General features: G+C 36.1%; 1 protein-coding gene across 2 annotated transcripts in view; it reads left to right on the top strand.

Moving 5' to 3' along the window:
• The window catches only part of PPP2R2A (protein phosphatase 2 regulatory subunit Balpha), an 84,369-nt gene that overhangs the window by 56,444 nt on the left and 13,124 nt on the right, over positions 1-14,801 (top strand). For both annotated transcript variants that reach the window (XM_035022593.1, XM_035022591.1), the window contains one exon: positions 11,203-11,368. In XM_035022593.1, coding sequence (XP_034878484.1) covers positions 11,203-11,368 — 166 coding nt within the window. The remainder of the gene's footprint in view (positions 1-11,202; positions 11,369-14,801) is intronic.

The raw sequence follows: 14,801 nt of genomic DNA on the forward strand, positions 1-14,801 counted from the left end.
ACTCTTCCTTGGATTAAGAAATGGGATATTACAGGCACTTTAGAAGCCTTCTCTGTCCTTTCTACTGCTACCTTCTGCCAAAGTTAACTGTGAATTTGTTTTGCCTGTATTGAAATCTTTATATGTTTATGATGCATTCATAGAAATTAAGTGCAAAAATTTATAGGGCTTTTCAAGGGTTCTCAACCTTTGGTGTCATGGATTTCTTCAGCAGCCTCATCAGTTCTGTGGACTTCTCAGAATGTTTTAAATGTATAAAATACATAGAATTAGAAGGAAACTATATTGAAAGATGTTTTTAAGAGTTAAAACACTGAGTAATACGTGTTCTTTTGTGGACAGCTGGGGTATGATTTTAAAACATGTCACTTCTATAAGTGACAAAGTCACAGGTACTGCTAATATGGTGGTTTATCGCCTCTATCCATAATTGAAAGAAATGCTGAATTTCAGCTGGACATTAGTGGGAAAAATATGTATACTTCCACCACATCTAAGTTCACAAAATTGCTGGGTTCTATCCATGGATAGGTAGTATGTGGGCCCCAACTTAACAGTCTCTGGTAATGTAGTCTCCTTTTACCAATAAAGAGATTAGGGGCCCAGACGATAGGTTTACTCATCCAAAGTCATACAGTTAATAAGGTGAACCCTTAGTCTAGAATCAACATGTCCTATTTCCCTGCCCATGGCTTTTCCCATTCTGACTTGAGTATAGCAACAGTAGTTTTTGTGCCAGGCCCTCTGCCAAGGTCACTAAATCTTACTTAATCTTCACAGCAAAATAGTAAAGATGTATGCACACTTCCTATCTGTAGCTCAGTTTATTACCAATTTATAAATTGAGATTAGAGAAGATAATTAACTTTTCTAAGATCACACATCTAGCAAAGGTGTGTAAAAGCTAATTCTGTATAAATGGGAAGAATACCCACAACATTGAATATTGTTTTTAAAAAATGAAGAAAATCTGACTTCTCTAAGTAATGAGCCTAAGTGGTATAAATCACACAGGAAAATCATTTTCATCACTTTATAGTAATGAGGAAGTAGTGGATCTTGACTTTTTAATAGTAGCCATTAATGAATGATGTCTTCTCTGTAGTAGGCTTAAGGAGGAAAAAATTAGAGTTTGGATTGAGAGTTTAAATACCTGGAGTTGTAGTGCTCATTTCTGTTTGTTCATGAATTCATCCAACCACCTCTCTTGTTCAGCTGTCTGTTGTCCACATTTCTATCCAAACGGCTGTCACACATTTATCAACTACCTACTAACTTGAGGTTCTATCTCATTTAGAATATTATATTTTTCAAAAGTGGATTATCATTTAAAGTACCTTTGCTGATAGCTGAGCATATATGAATGTCACTAAATAACTGTTAGACAAAGTAGAATTCTTTTAGGTGTTATTTTTCTACACTAGATTAGATCTTGAAAGGATGTTTTGACATATTAAAGTAAATTACTTTTTCACTTTACCTGTTGCCCAGAAATTTGAATTAACCATATTTCTTATATTGTTCTCCCCAAATCCCAACAACAAAAAACAGATCGAAATCTATGAAACTAATAATACCCAGTAATTTTAGAATTTACTTTTTCTTCCCTCTGCCATCTTCTCTTCAACCTCATACAATACGTATTCTTCATTGCATTTTTCTCACAAGTAATTTTTTCCCTCTAATTAAAAAGTCGTGGGGATGCCTGGGTGGCTCAGTCGGTTGGACGTTTGCCTTTGGCTTGAGTTATGATCCTGGGATTCTGGGATCAAGCCCCGAGTCGGGCTCCCTGCTCAGCAGAGAGCCTGCTTCTCCCTCTTCCCACTGCTCTTGTTCTCTCTCTCGCTCGCTCTCTCTCTCTCAAATAAATAAAATCTTAAAAAAAAAAAAAATGTCATCATACTCATCGTAGATAGTTTAGGAAATATGGTCAAGGGGCAAAGAAAGTACCTATAACCACCAAACATAAACAACATTTTTGGTGTGTTACTAAAGTTTTGTCTTTCTAAAATGAGGTTATAATACATTTAGGGTGGTATTTTTTTTTTCCTCACGTAACGTATGTAAAGACCTTCCACGTCAAAGATTCTAAATCATCTTTAATGATTATATGATACTCCGTTACAGACATGTACTGAAATTTAATGTAGTCTATTGTTAGATACCACCTAGAGTGTTTAGTTCTTGCTTTCTGTTCATTTTCTGTCATAAATGACACTATAAAAACATTCTTGTAGTGGAATCTTTGGAGTACTTTTTACTTCTTTAGAACCTTATAGAAGTTAAGTAGCTGAAGCTAAGGTTATGAACATTCTTAGTCTTATATTGACCAAATCTCTTCTAGTAAATTTTACCAATTTATAGTTCAACCAAAAATTTCTCAATAGAGATATGAAATAAAATCAACAAATTGGTAGTTAAAAAAGTATTTTTTACTGGGTTTTAGTTTTACCTAACCTCTTAATACTTGCAATTCTTAAAATTGTTTGCTATATGCCCTATTTTTCTGATGGTGTATTTGTTAAACTGATTCGTATAGGCCATGTGTTGTGAGGAGAATATAAGCTTTTTCATGAGGCCGTGTTTTGCAGTTTTGTAGATTGGCTGCCTTTAAGTTTTGTTTACTTTTTTGTTTGTTTTTGTTGTTGGTTTCCTGCCTCTAAATTACTTAGACATTTACTCATATTTCATTTGTTCCCATTTCAATTCATTATCTGGTTGAAGTTTATTACCCTAATTCATATGATTTAGAGATCTTCCCCTCCTCTACTTCCCCTGCCCACTCCCAAATTGACAGGCAGGTTATTCCAATGTACTTACTGAAAATCTTTTCACAATGATTGTTTTAAGTGCATCTTTATCAAACAACATTTTTTTTTTTTAGATTTTATTTATTTATTTATTACATTGAATGTAAGAGAGTGAGCACAAGCAGGGGGAGCAGCATAGGAAGAGGGAGAAGCAGGCTCTCTGCTGAGCAGGGAGCCCAATGCGGGACTCGATCCCAGAACCCTGGGATCATAATCTGAGCTGAAGGCAGACGCCTAACTGACTGAACCACCCAGGCACCCCTCATTTTTCCCATATTGTAATTAACTTGTATAGACAGGTTTTGAAATTTATTGAAGTTGTTTCTTTCTCATGTATCTCTTTATGCTCTTTTCAGAGTAAATAACTTGGTCAAAATAAAGTGTATTGCAGGTTTCCCAGTTTGAGAAACATGACTTTAGGCTCCTGGAATTCCAGGCCATTGTATGTTTAGCTGTATCATGTTGTCTCTAAAAGGCATAATGTGGATTGCTCGGACTTGGTCCCTATCTGGAAGAAAAACTGATAACGTCAGCATTATCCACTCATTTGATTCTCAAATTCTATTTAACACATGAAGAAATCGAGGTCTGAGGATTATTGCATTTAATGAACCTGTGAGGTAAAAACAGACAAAATTAGTAGAATTTTTTCTTTCTTCCTTTTTTTTTTTAATCTAACGCCAGGTGGGGTCCGTCTGCTGAATCTTGTATCCTAGAGAAACCAACTCCTTAACAGTCTAATAAGTTGTCTAAAGTGCATGTTTCTTAATATAGTATATAGTAGGCACTAAATGAAGGGGCACACACAACTTATTGAATGTAATTTAGTAAGTTCCTGCAAAATCTTGAAGTATTCTACCACTGTCATTGTGATCAGTTCAGAAAATGTTTGAAATTTCTTTTTTTGTTTTCTTTTTACATCATTGATTGTGTTGTTTTGCTTTATTTTAGAGAGTTCCACTTGTTTACATTGATAGTGGTTTGTTACCAGATATGAATTGATTTTGTACCATTTCTCTCACTTTCCCTGAATGGTCCTTTTCACAAGACTCTCAAACTCTTTAAACTACTTTGAAATAGAAAACAAATGTTTGCCTGTTAAAAATATAAGATTAAAGGAGCATTACTAAACAGTGACTAAGTTTTAGTAGTGTTCTGTTTGGAAGCTTAAAAAATATCCATTCCCATTTATATGAGATGATTAAAATACATTTAATTTTTTCTAAAAGTTATGTATTCGAGGAACAAAGGAAATCCTACATTTTCAGAGTTTCATTTAAAAAGAAGGAAGCTAGTAAAAGCACAATACAGTTATTTATATTTAGAATTAGCTGTTAATGGAATAGCAGGTGACTTTTTTCCCAAGATTTTTTTTTTTTTTTAAGATTTTATTTATTTATTTGACAGAGAGAGACACAGCGAGAGAGGGAACACAAGCAGGGGGAGTGGGAGAGGGAGAAGCAGGCTTCCCGCGGAGCAGAGAGCCCGATGCGGGGCTCAATCCCAGGACCCTGGGATCATGACCTGAGCTGAAGGCAGACGCTTAACAACTGAGCCACCCAGGCGCCCCTCCAAGATTGTTTCTAATTCTTCATTATTCTTAATATGTTTATCATGGAAAATATGAAAACTGTATCATTTTCACAAAGAAAAAGATAAAAATCCAAATCATCCCATCTCATGAATAAGGACCAATTTGTCTGTGCATGTTCTGGGTGTTTATGTTACTGTTTTGCAGAATGGGAAAGAATCGTGTTGAACATGTCATTCTATAACTTTGAGTTTTTATATCTGTTGATGTTTACTCAGGTTAATCTCATTCTCAGGGAAGTGATGAGACTGTTGTAACCATTAAATGGAAAGGAGTGCCTGTATAGTTGGAAGAACACATCCAGTCTGTTTTTCTAACTTAAGTGACAAAAGTTCAATAAACATGTAGCTTGTGGGAACTGCAGAGGATGGGTAGCAGGAAGCATTTTGCATAAATTAATATGGTTGAGAGACATTGATCTGCCATTGAATGTAATTGGCTCTATAGTATTTCATATTTCACTTGATGGACATTGAGGTTGTTTATGCGTTAAGTTACTGATACATCTTTGCATACATTGTTTTTCATTAGGTTATACTTTGAAGTGGAATTGTTGAGTATTTATATTTTTTAAGGCTTTCAATAAGTATTGACAGATTATCCTGCAGAAAAGCTGTATACATTTATACTTCTGCCAGTAGTATATGACTGTCCATATTTTGAGGAACATTAAAACATTTTTTTTTACTCAGCAGTTTAAGGGCAAAACGTTATTCCTTGATTTTGATTACTAATGATAATGAGCAGTTATACATATTTACTCACCATTTTTTATATAAATTGCCAACTTTTGACCTTTGCCATATTTCAAGGAAAGGTGTTAATATTTTTACTAGTGATTCCCCCCCCCACCCCGTATTCCCCCATTCAGTCATGGCTGCCACAATTAGAAAGGACAAGGACACTTTTTTCCTTGCATCTGTAATGAAAACCTTAGCAGCATGCAGGAACTGCTGCAGGTCAAATAGATGCATTTTCCTAGTGATTTTTAAGGACGTATATGAAAGACCGTAACGTGCTATCTTAAGATACAATTTTCTTACTGGTATACTTTCTTTAATATTTAAATATTTTACTTCTTAGATGTCAGCCTTTCTCTGCTCTTTACTCTTGTTCTTTATACTAAAAAGTTCTTTTTCACTGTCAGAATACATAGAAATTCACCATTGTACTGTTACTTTGCTGCTTTTACTTATTTTTAAGCATTTAATTGTTTCTTCTGGAATTTTCTTTTGTATAAGAAGTGAAGTTCCAATCCTCTTGTCAAATGATTAGTTGGTTCTAACACCATTGGATTTAATATTGTTTTCTATTTTGTTTTGGTTTGCTTAAACCTCAGGGGCCTACTTGAGTGTATGACATAACATAGCAAGGTCCAATCTTCAAGGAAACGAACCTGTGCACACTGGTATGCAGGCGCACGTACATTGCACATCACCTGCTCCCGTTCACCTCTCCCTACATGAATAATCATTTCAGTGTATTCTTGCAATACGTATTTTGTTTTTATGTGCTGTACTGTTATTTAACTATAGCAAAATAACATATAACATGGAACTTCTCAATAGTTTCCAAGTTTATGATACAGTATCGCCACCATACAGATCGCTAGAAACCACCTCCCCCAACCCTGAATAACTGAAACTCTATAACCACTGAACAACTTCCTGCCCCCTTCTTCCTCCCAGGCCCTGGCAACCACCATTCTTATTTGCTGTATCTATGAAGTTGGCTACTTAAATACCTCATATAAGTGGAATCATGAAGTATTTGTCTTTTCTGACTAGATTGTTTGACCTAGCATTATTTCCTCATGGTTCCTCCAAGTTGTAGCATATGATAGGAGTTCCTTTTTAAGGCTGAGTAATATTCATGTGTGTTTGTATGTCATATTTTCTTTATTCATTTATCCGTCAGTGGACATTTAGTTTGCTTCCACCACATGGCTATTGTGAATAATCTCTTTGAGATCCTGTTTTCAATTCTTTGAAAATATATTTCAAAGAAGTAGAATTGCTGGATCACAGGGTAGTTTTATTTCAAGGACCGCCCCCATACTGTTTTCAAAGTGGCTGCACCTTTTGTGTGCTATATATATATATTTTTTACACGTTATTGAAATATACTCAAAAAAGCACACAAAGCATTAGATTATCACACAGAAGACATTTAGGTCAAGAAATAGATGGGCTGCCTGGGTCGTTCAGTTAAGTGTCCAGCTTGTCATTTTGGCTAGGTCATGATCTCATGGGTCATGAGATTGAGACCCGAGTGGGGCTCCGCGCTCCGTGGGGAGTCTGCTGGAGATTCTCTCTCCCTCTGCCCCTCCACCCACTCACACGTGCATGCTCTCTCTAAAAGAAATACATAAATCTTTAAATAAAAAAAAGAAATAGAACTTCCTACCCTTCCAACATAACCCTTCTCATTTCCAAGTCACTGATTTCTCCTTCCTCCCCTTATAAGCCTATTGATAAGCCTGTCTTCTAACACTTATTTTGATCTATAGTTTTAGAACTTTTTATAAATAGAATCAGACAGTAAGTGTTGTATCTGACTTTTTTGCTGAGTATTACATTTGTATAGAAATAATTTGCTCACATACATTGCTATATAATGTTCTTTTGTATTACTATACCGCAATTTGTCCATTATGTTGTAGATGTATACATTTTGGTTGTTTCGGTTTGTGGCTATTAATGCAGCTGTGAATATTCTTGATTGTATTTTTTGGTACACATAGTCATGCATAAAATTATTATGTCATGGGGTAGACAGAAGAGTAAAAAGTGGTTCTGCCAATTTTATTCTCATGAACAATACATGAAAATTCTGGCTGTGTTCCATATCTTTGCCAATGCTTTGTTGTTGTCAGTCTTTTTATAATTTCAAATATTCTGGAGGTTTTGAGTGTATTGTAATTTTAATTTGTACTTTTTTAACACTGAGATTTAGCATCTTTTTACGTGTTTACTGGCCATTTGGATATTATCTTTTGTGAAGTACGTATGTTTTCTGCTGGTTTGTCTGTCGTTTTTCTTCCTGATTTGTGATTTTCTTTACACTTTTTAAATATGATGTCAGGTATATTTGTTGGAAGAATTTTTCACTCTGTCTTACCTTTTCCCTTCCCTCAATGGTGGATTTTGACAAATAGAGGTTATTAATAGAATAACTGTATTGTATTGAATAACAATACAGTTTATCAATGATTTCCTTGAGCTTACTGCTTTTTCTGCCTTGTATCAGAAATACTTCTCTACACCAAGGTCCACGAAGACATATGTGCCAGATCTTTTAGACGTGTGCTTGTCCAGTATTGGTAGTCACTTGCTCCATGCGACTATTTAAATTTTGATTAATTAAAATTAAATAAAATTTCAAGGTCATTTCCTTAGTCACAGTAGCCACATTTCAGGTGCTCAGTAACATGTGGTTAGTGGCTATCATATTGGACAGCACAGATACAGACTATTACCACCATTACAGAAAGCTGTCTAGGGCAGTGTTGTCCTAGAACCTGATTATTGAGCATTCACATTTATATTTCTGATTCACCTGGAATCAATTTATATGAGTGGTTTGAGGTAGTAGTAGGGGTCAAAGTTCATTTTCTTACATACAAGAGCAAATTGACCAAAACCATTTAATGATAAGACCATCCTGGCTCAGCAGTGCTACTTTGTTGTAATTCAGGGCTATTTCTGGGCCTTTTATTCTATTCCATTGGTTTATTTGTCAATACTATGTCATTATCACACTGTCTTCATTACTTTGCTTCATTACTTTGTCATGATATAGTATCCTTTATGTATTTATGAATTTTGTTTGTTGAAATGTGTAATTTCGTTTTGTGTACTGTGTTTTCAGCGTACAGGAAAAACACTATATCTCACCTCTCATTCTGTTTCCTACTTTTTTTTAACTAAGAGTTTGTTTTCAAGATCATTTTGTCTTACTATGTGTACCTCTAACCCATTTCTTCTGATTTCTGCACCATACTCTTTTTTTTTTTTTTTAAGGATTTTATTTATTTATTTGAGAGAGAGAGTGAGATAGAGCCCAAGAGGGGGTAGGGTCAGAGGGAGAAGCAGACTCCCTGCTGAGCAGGGAGACCGATGTGGGACTCGATCCCGGGACTCCAGGATCATGACCTGAGCCGAAGGCAGTCGCTTAACCAACTGAGCCACCCAGGCGCCCCTCTGCACCATACTCTTAATTACCAGGTTAATTCCAACCTCCTTTACCATACCAGCACCACCCTTTATTCTTTTTGGTCATTTAGAAAATTTTTATTGAATGCCTGTTATATGCCAGGCACTATTACATGTGTTGAGGATAAAGCACTTCTAAATTTATTTTATTTATTTTTAAATATATAAATATTTTATTTAAATGTATAGATATTATATAAATAGATTGGTTAAGAAAGTATTTATTAACATATAATGTATTATTTGTTTCAGGGGTACAGGTCTGTGATTCAACAGTCTTACACAATTCACAGCGCTCACCACAGCACATACCCTCCCTAGTATCCATCACCCAGCCACCCCATCCCTCCCACTCCCCACCACTCCAGCAACCCTCAGTTTGTTTCCTATGATTAAGAGTCTCTTATGGTTTGTCTCTCTCTCCGGTTTCGTCTTGTTTCATTTTTTCCTCTCCTCTGCTATGATCCTCTGCCTTGTTTCTCAAATTCCACGTATCAGTGAAATCATAAGATAATTGTCTTTCTCTGATCAACTTATGTCACTTAGCAGAATACCCTCTAGTTCCATCCATGTCGTTGCAAATGGCAAGACTTCAATTTTTGATGGCTGCATAATATTCTGTGTGTGTGTGTGCGCGCGCCCGCGCACACGCACACACACACTACATCTTTATCCATTCATCTGTCGATGGACATCTTCCATAGTTTGGCTATTGTGGACATTGCTGCTATAAACATGGGGTGCATGTACCCCTTCAGATCCCTACATTTGTATCTTTGGGGTAAATACCCAGTAGTGCAATTGCTGGGTTGTAGGGTAGCTCTATTTTCAACTTTTTAAGGAACCTCATACTGTTTTCCAGAGTGGCTGCACCAGCTTGCATTCCCAACAGTGTAGGCGGGTTCCCCTTTCTCTGCATCCTCACCAACATCTACCTGACAAACCTTTTAAAACAGTAATTTTCCATAGAAGGTTTATGTAATTTCTTCTTAAAGCAATATTAGCATATACATATTTAAAGATAGGGTTATTTGATTTGGTGTGAAAGTATGGTAATGAGACCAGGATACTAATTCCCAGTGTGGATTATGTTTTGTGGTATGCCCTGCATTCTTAATATTGACAGACTCACTCAATAATAATTGATATTGCTGTCAGAGGGTTCAAATATAACTGAACCATGAGTGACAATCCAGATAGTCAAGCTACTGGAAAAAAACAACCCAAAACATGCTTTTAAGATGATGATTCAATAAGGTTTTCTTTCCATATGGAGAACAATTACTAATGAGCCATTCTTATAATCAGGTAATCTTAAACATTTCATTTGATAAATTCACTTTTACTTTAAAATAGTTGACTATCTAACAATAATTTAAAAAATTTAAAAAATTAAATAAAATAGTTGACTATCAGTAATATCTTTCCTTTATAAACTGTTTTCCCATAGGTTCTTCTTTGAACTAGACTTTTAATGTTTTTGATGGAAAGGTTTTTAATTATGTGATAATAGGTTTAAAAGATGAAATTCTTTCATGGTTGTAATTCACACTTTTTTGAAGGTATCAGTGTTAACTGAAGAAGTTCACAAGTAGTCTCTATCCAATAGTTTAAACTATATTCACTCACACTGATACTGAAATAAATCATCAGTTTGTGCTAGGCTCATAAGAAGGCTAACTTAAGGAGGGGAGGCAATTGTTGATGGGTTTGTGGGATGATGTTTGCTGGGTAATGCTGAATGTGGACTTTAATGAGTAACAGAGCTCTGTAACAGTGGTCTTGGGGTGGGAAGTTGTGGTCAGATGATGCCATAACGTTGGTGAGAACTCTTAAATCAGAGTTTTTCAGCAGTGGAATGACCTAGAGACAGGCATGAGAAAGGAGGAGGAGGACAATACATATATTATTATTTTTTAAATATTTTATTTATTTATTTGACAGAGAGACAGCAAGAGAGGTAACACAGGCAGGGGGAGTGGGAGAGGAAGAAGCAGGCTTCCCGCTGAGCAGGGAGCCCTATGCGGGGCTCGATCCCAGAACTCTGGGATCATGACTTGAGCCAAAGGCAGACGCTTAACGACTAAGCCACCCAGGCGCCCCAATACATCATATTAAATAACTGATTGAAGATTGACCCTAAAGTGGGCAGAGAAACAAAGTGAGCCGCGACCAGCTGCTTCTGACAAGCTTGTCTTATTTAATTTTCCCTTTTTATTTTTAATTTTATTTAATCTTGCCTTTTTAGATGAGCTCCCTCATTAAGGATGCTTGGATTTTTTTTTTTTTTTTACCAATAGTCCTTTACCATTATATAATGGTAAATTAGTAATCAAATTGATCCATATTTTAATGTCACTTTTCCTGTTGAATTGGACTTAATTGTTATTGGGCTTTATTTAGATTTTCCCTTCTTTGGGGGGAGCTGTTTTATTTATTCCTTGAAGGCCTTAAATATAAAAAACAATATAATTGTATTTAAGGATGCAAGTGATTAACCAGAATTTTGCAAGGTCTGTTGGAATTGATCGCATGTTTTTTGAAATATTTCTCAACAATGGTCCAAATATTTTTGTTTCCATTTTAGAACAAAATCCAGTCTCATAGCAGAGGAGAATATAATGTTTACAGCACCTTTCAGAGCCATGAACCAGAGTTTGACTACTTGAAAAGTTTAGAAATAGAAGAAAAGATCAACAAAATTAGGTGGTTACCACAGAAAAATGCTGCTCAGTTTTTATTGTCTACCAATGGTAAGTGTGAAATTTTTTTCCTTTTATATGCCCACTATCTATATATATATCCTGTAGGATACTTACCCCTTTACAAAGAGGACTAGGTGTTCAGGAATTTCTACAAATAGACACTTGGAAATATGTCTTCCCCATAGAGAATGTGTAAATTTTTTTGTGTGTTCCCTTTTTTATTCTCTTTTAGTTTTTAAATTCCATGAGAAAGGTCCTCAGGTGTCAGTTTTCTTTTGGTACATACACAGTCTGTAGTGAACCAAAAAAGGACCTTACCATTGGATTTAGATCAGGTACCGCTTGTCCCACTTCTTGGCTTAGTAGCCTTGAGCAGTTTATAACACTTGAGTCAAATTTTCCTCATTGGCAAACTGGAGATGGTAATATCCATGTAATAATATTGTTATGGGTAGTAAATGTGATAATTTCTAGTATGCGTAGTAAGTTCTCATAAATGTTAAAGTGTGCCTGAACTCTCCAAAGAGTATCTCAAACTGTAAATACAAAATACTCCATCGAAGGATGGTCTCCATTCCAGGATACTTTCTCGGGGAGCACTCTTTCTACTTGATCCTTTGTTCAGTAAAGACACAAATTGGATTCGACATTCTGCCTTCTTCCCAACAAGCCTCATGGGTGGGAGAAGATTTCTTCTTATAATGTTTTGTCTGCTCAGGAGAAGTTACCAAATAAGAGAATTGTGTAATGACTACCAGAATTTAAAGTGCTTTATGACAAGTTTAAGAACATTTCTTTTCTTTCTTTCTTTTTTTTTTTTTTTTAAAGATTTTATTCATTTATTCATGAGAGACAGGGAGAGGAAGAAGCAGGCTCCCTGTGGAGCAGGGAGCCTGATGCGGGACTCAGTTCCAGGACCCTGGGATCATGACCTGAGCCACACACGCACCCTCTTTTTTGTTCTTCTAAATTTTTTTCATATGGATTGTTGTGACTTGGTTTATCCTCGGGCTTGGGTCTGAAGAGAACCATTAGAGTGATTGAGGTGGACTTCCAGGTTCTGGTTAGCCATCGTCTGTAAGAAATTTAAATTAGAACTTTCTTGAGGCTGGTATAAGGCACTATTAATGAAATCAGATTTTAGTACCTAGACCTTACCATTCTTTACCATTTGCTGATTGTAAACTCAGGAGACTTCTGGGGTGACATGGTGGAAAATGTCAAGTGCCCCTTTCATCCCATTTAGGCCTCATCACCCACTCTATCAAATTCTTAGAAATGCATTCCATAAAAGAGTGTCCCTAGCTGGCACCATACATGTTTGCTTCTCTTAGGTGCCCGTTTTTCTGATTGTCAAAACTCTCCCCAGCCAGCCCACCAAAACCCTCTACCCCCCTCTTTTCACATCAACTGCATTCACCTCTCTTCTCCTTATTAAAAGAAAAATAAATGATTTAAAGCTTATGACTTAGAGCATTATAGATGGAGGAACTGTGTTTATTCATGTCAGATGTTGGGTTCTAATCTTGGTTCGGTTTTAATTTATATGGTAAACTGAGCTATTTCAAATAGCACTTCACATACTGCTCTTTCACATCAAATCATAATATAATTCTATCATTTATATGGTTTCTACTTTTGGAAATAAATGCCCCAAGTAAGTGTGTTGGGACATACATAATTCATGTATTGGGATATTTGTTCTTAATAATTTTGGCAGTTCACTTCGTATGGGATAAGTTACTTTTCTTTTTATAAAGGGAAATGTTTAAAATAAAGGCAGAACTAGGATAAGGGAGCCCTACGTACCTATCACCCAGCTTCAGCAGTTCTCAGTTCATAGCCAGTTGTTTTTTCAGGTACTTCTGCTTCCCCTCCTTCTCCGTGTTGTTCGGAAACAAATCCCATTTCAGTTCATTTATGGATTAAATCTTAATTACCTTTCACTTCTCCATTGATACCCACATGTGTCTTCCATGCAGGTTTACACGTGCTCTCTGTGGTTTGAAATAAGCAAGGCAGTGTTTAACCAGATGAGCCTTTCTAGACAGTAAACTCTACAAAGGCTCAGTGGAGGGAGAGACCACTGGGAATTCCAGTGGTTGGGTCTCGGGTATGTGACTCTATGTAGTATTTTTCTGTAGACGGAAACAACAGTGTCACCCAAATAGGTTTACCATGTAAATTTTAAGTCCTTGATTAATAATACAAATTATTTTAAAGGGCTTCTGTCTTTTGTTGTTGTTACCATTAATGAATACTAAATAAAATACAATTATTTGGGGCTGTGGTACTTTTTTTGTGCTAAAAAACAGAGCCCACTTTGGAAGGATAAAACGTGTGGGGATTTTACAGACTGCTATGTCTGGATGTGGTGGAATGGGAAAAGGACGGAAGGACTAAAACTTAAGCTATATCTGGAAAGCTTTATTGTTTAAAAAGAGAGAAAATAATCATGGGAGAATGTCAACATCTTTTAAAACTAAGTAATAATTTTGTATTATTTGGTATAGTTGTCTCTGTGAGATTGAGCACAATAATACCTCCTCCCCTACATGTAACAGGCCTTTCCACTCAAATCCTGTAGGAGATTGGTGGAGAATAGGACTAAACATACCACCTTTGACTGACCAAAAGTAATCTTACTTTTGTCTTTGCATTGGCTTTCCATGGTCATCATAAACTGTCCAGTGTTTCCCAAATTGGTTTTACTTAAATAACTTCATAGTGCCCATCTTACAACTTTAGTTCATTTAATGTTTCTTCTGGTTACTGTTCTTTCTTGTTCATCTCCTTTTGCTTTCTTTGAGTTCTCCTAAACTCTTCCGCATTGCAGAAATGTCCACCTCTAACCTGTTGACTGTGGGTCTTGAATAGATGAGTAATACAGAGTTCACTAGTAAATGCCTTGTGTTTTAACAGCTTGTTTATAAGAATCTTTAATAATAAAGCTGCATTCCCACAAAGGAAACTTGGTAGCAAAGTCTTCCCTGTCCCAGTCTTCTTTTTATAGTGAAAAGGAGCACTGGGACTTTGGGACTTCTGGAACCCTCTTTACTTGTTAGTATTTTTTTTTTTTTAAGGTTTTATTTATTTGAGAGAGAGAGAGAGTGAGAGCGAGCATGCATGAGCAGGGGGGAGGGGTTGAAGGAGAGGGAGAAGCAGACTCCCTGCTGAGCAGGGAGCCTGACTCAGGGCCTGATCCCAGGACCCTGGCATCATGACCTGATTCACAGGCGGACCCTTAACCGACTGAGCCATCCAGGCGCACTTTACTTGTTAGTATTGACAGTATAGGGAAACACCATAGAGCAGTGGTTCTTAACCTTTTAGAAATGACACATTTCTTTGAGGAATCTAATAATCCCCTTATAGAAAAATACGTATATTTCCATAATTTTGCATGCAGTTCTATGGAGTTTGGTTATTGTCACATACCTCCAGTAGGCCAAAATCTACAGTTAAAAAAGTCACTACTACA

The sequence above is a fragment of the Mirounga leonina genome, unplaced genomic scaffold (genome assembly GCF_011800145.1).
Source record: "Mirounga leonina isolate KUSES-001 unplaced genomic scaffold, KU_Mleo_1.0 Mir_176, whole genome shotgun sequence".
Classification (NCBI taxonomy): Eukaryota; Metazoa; Chordata; class Mammalia; order Carnivora; family Phocidae; genus Mirounga; species Mirounga leonina.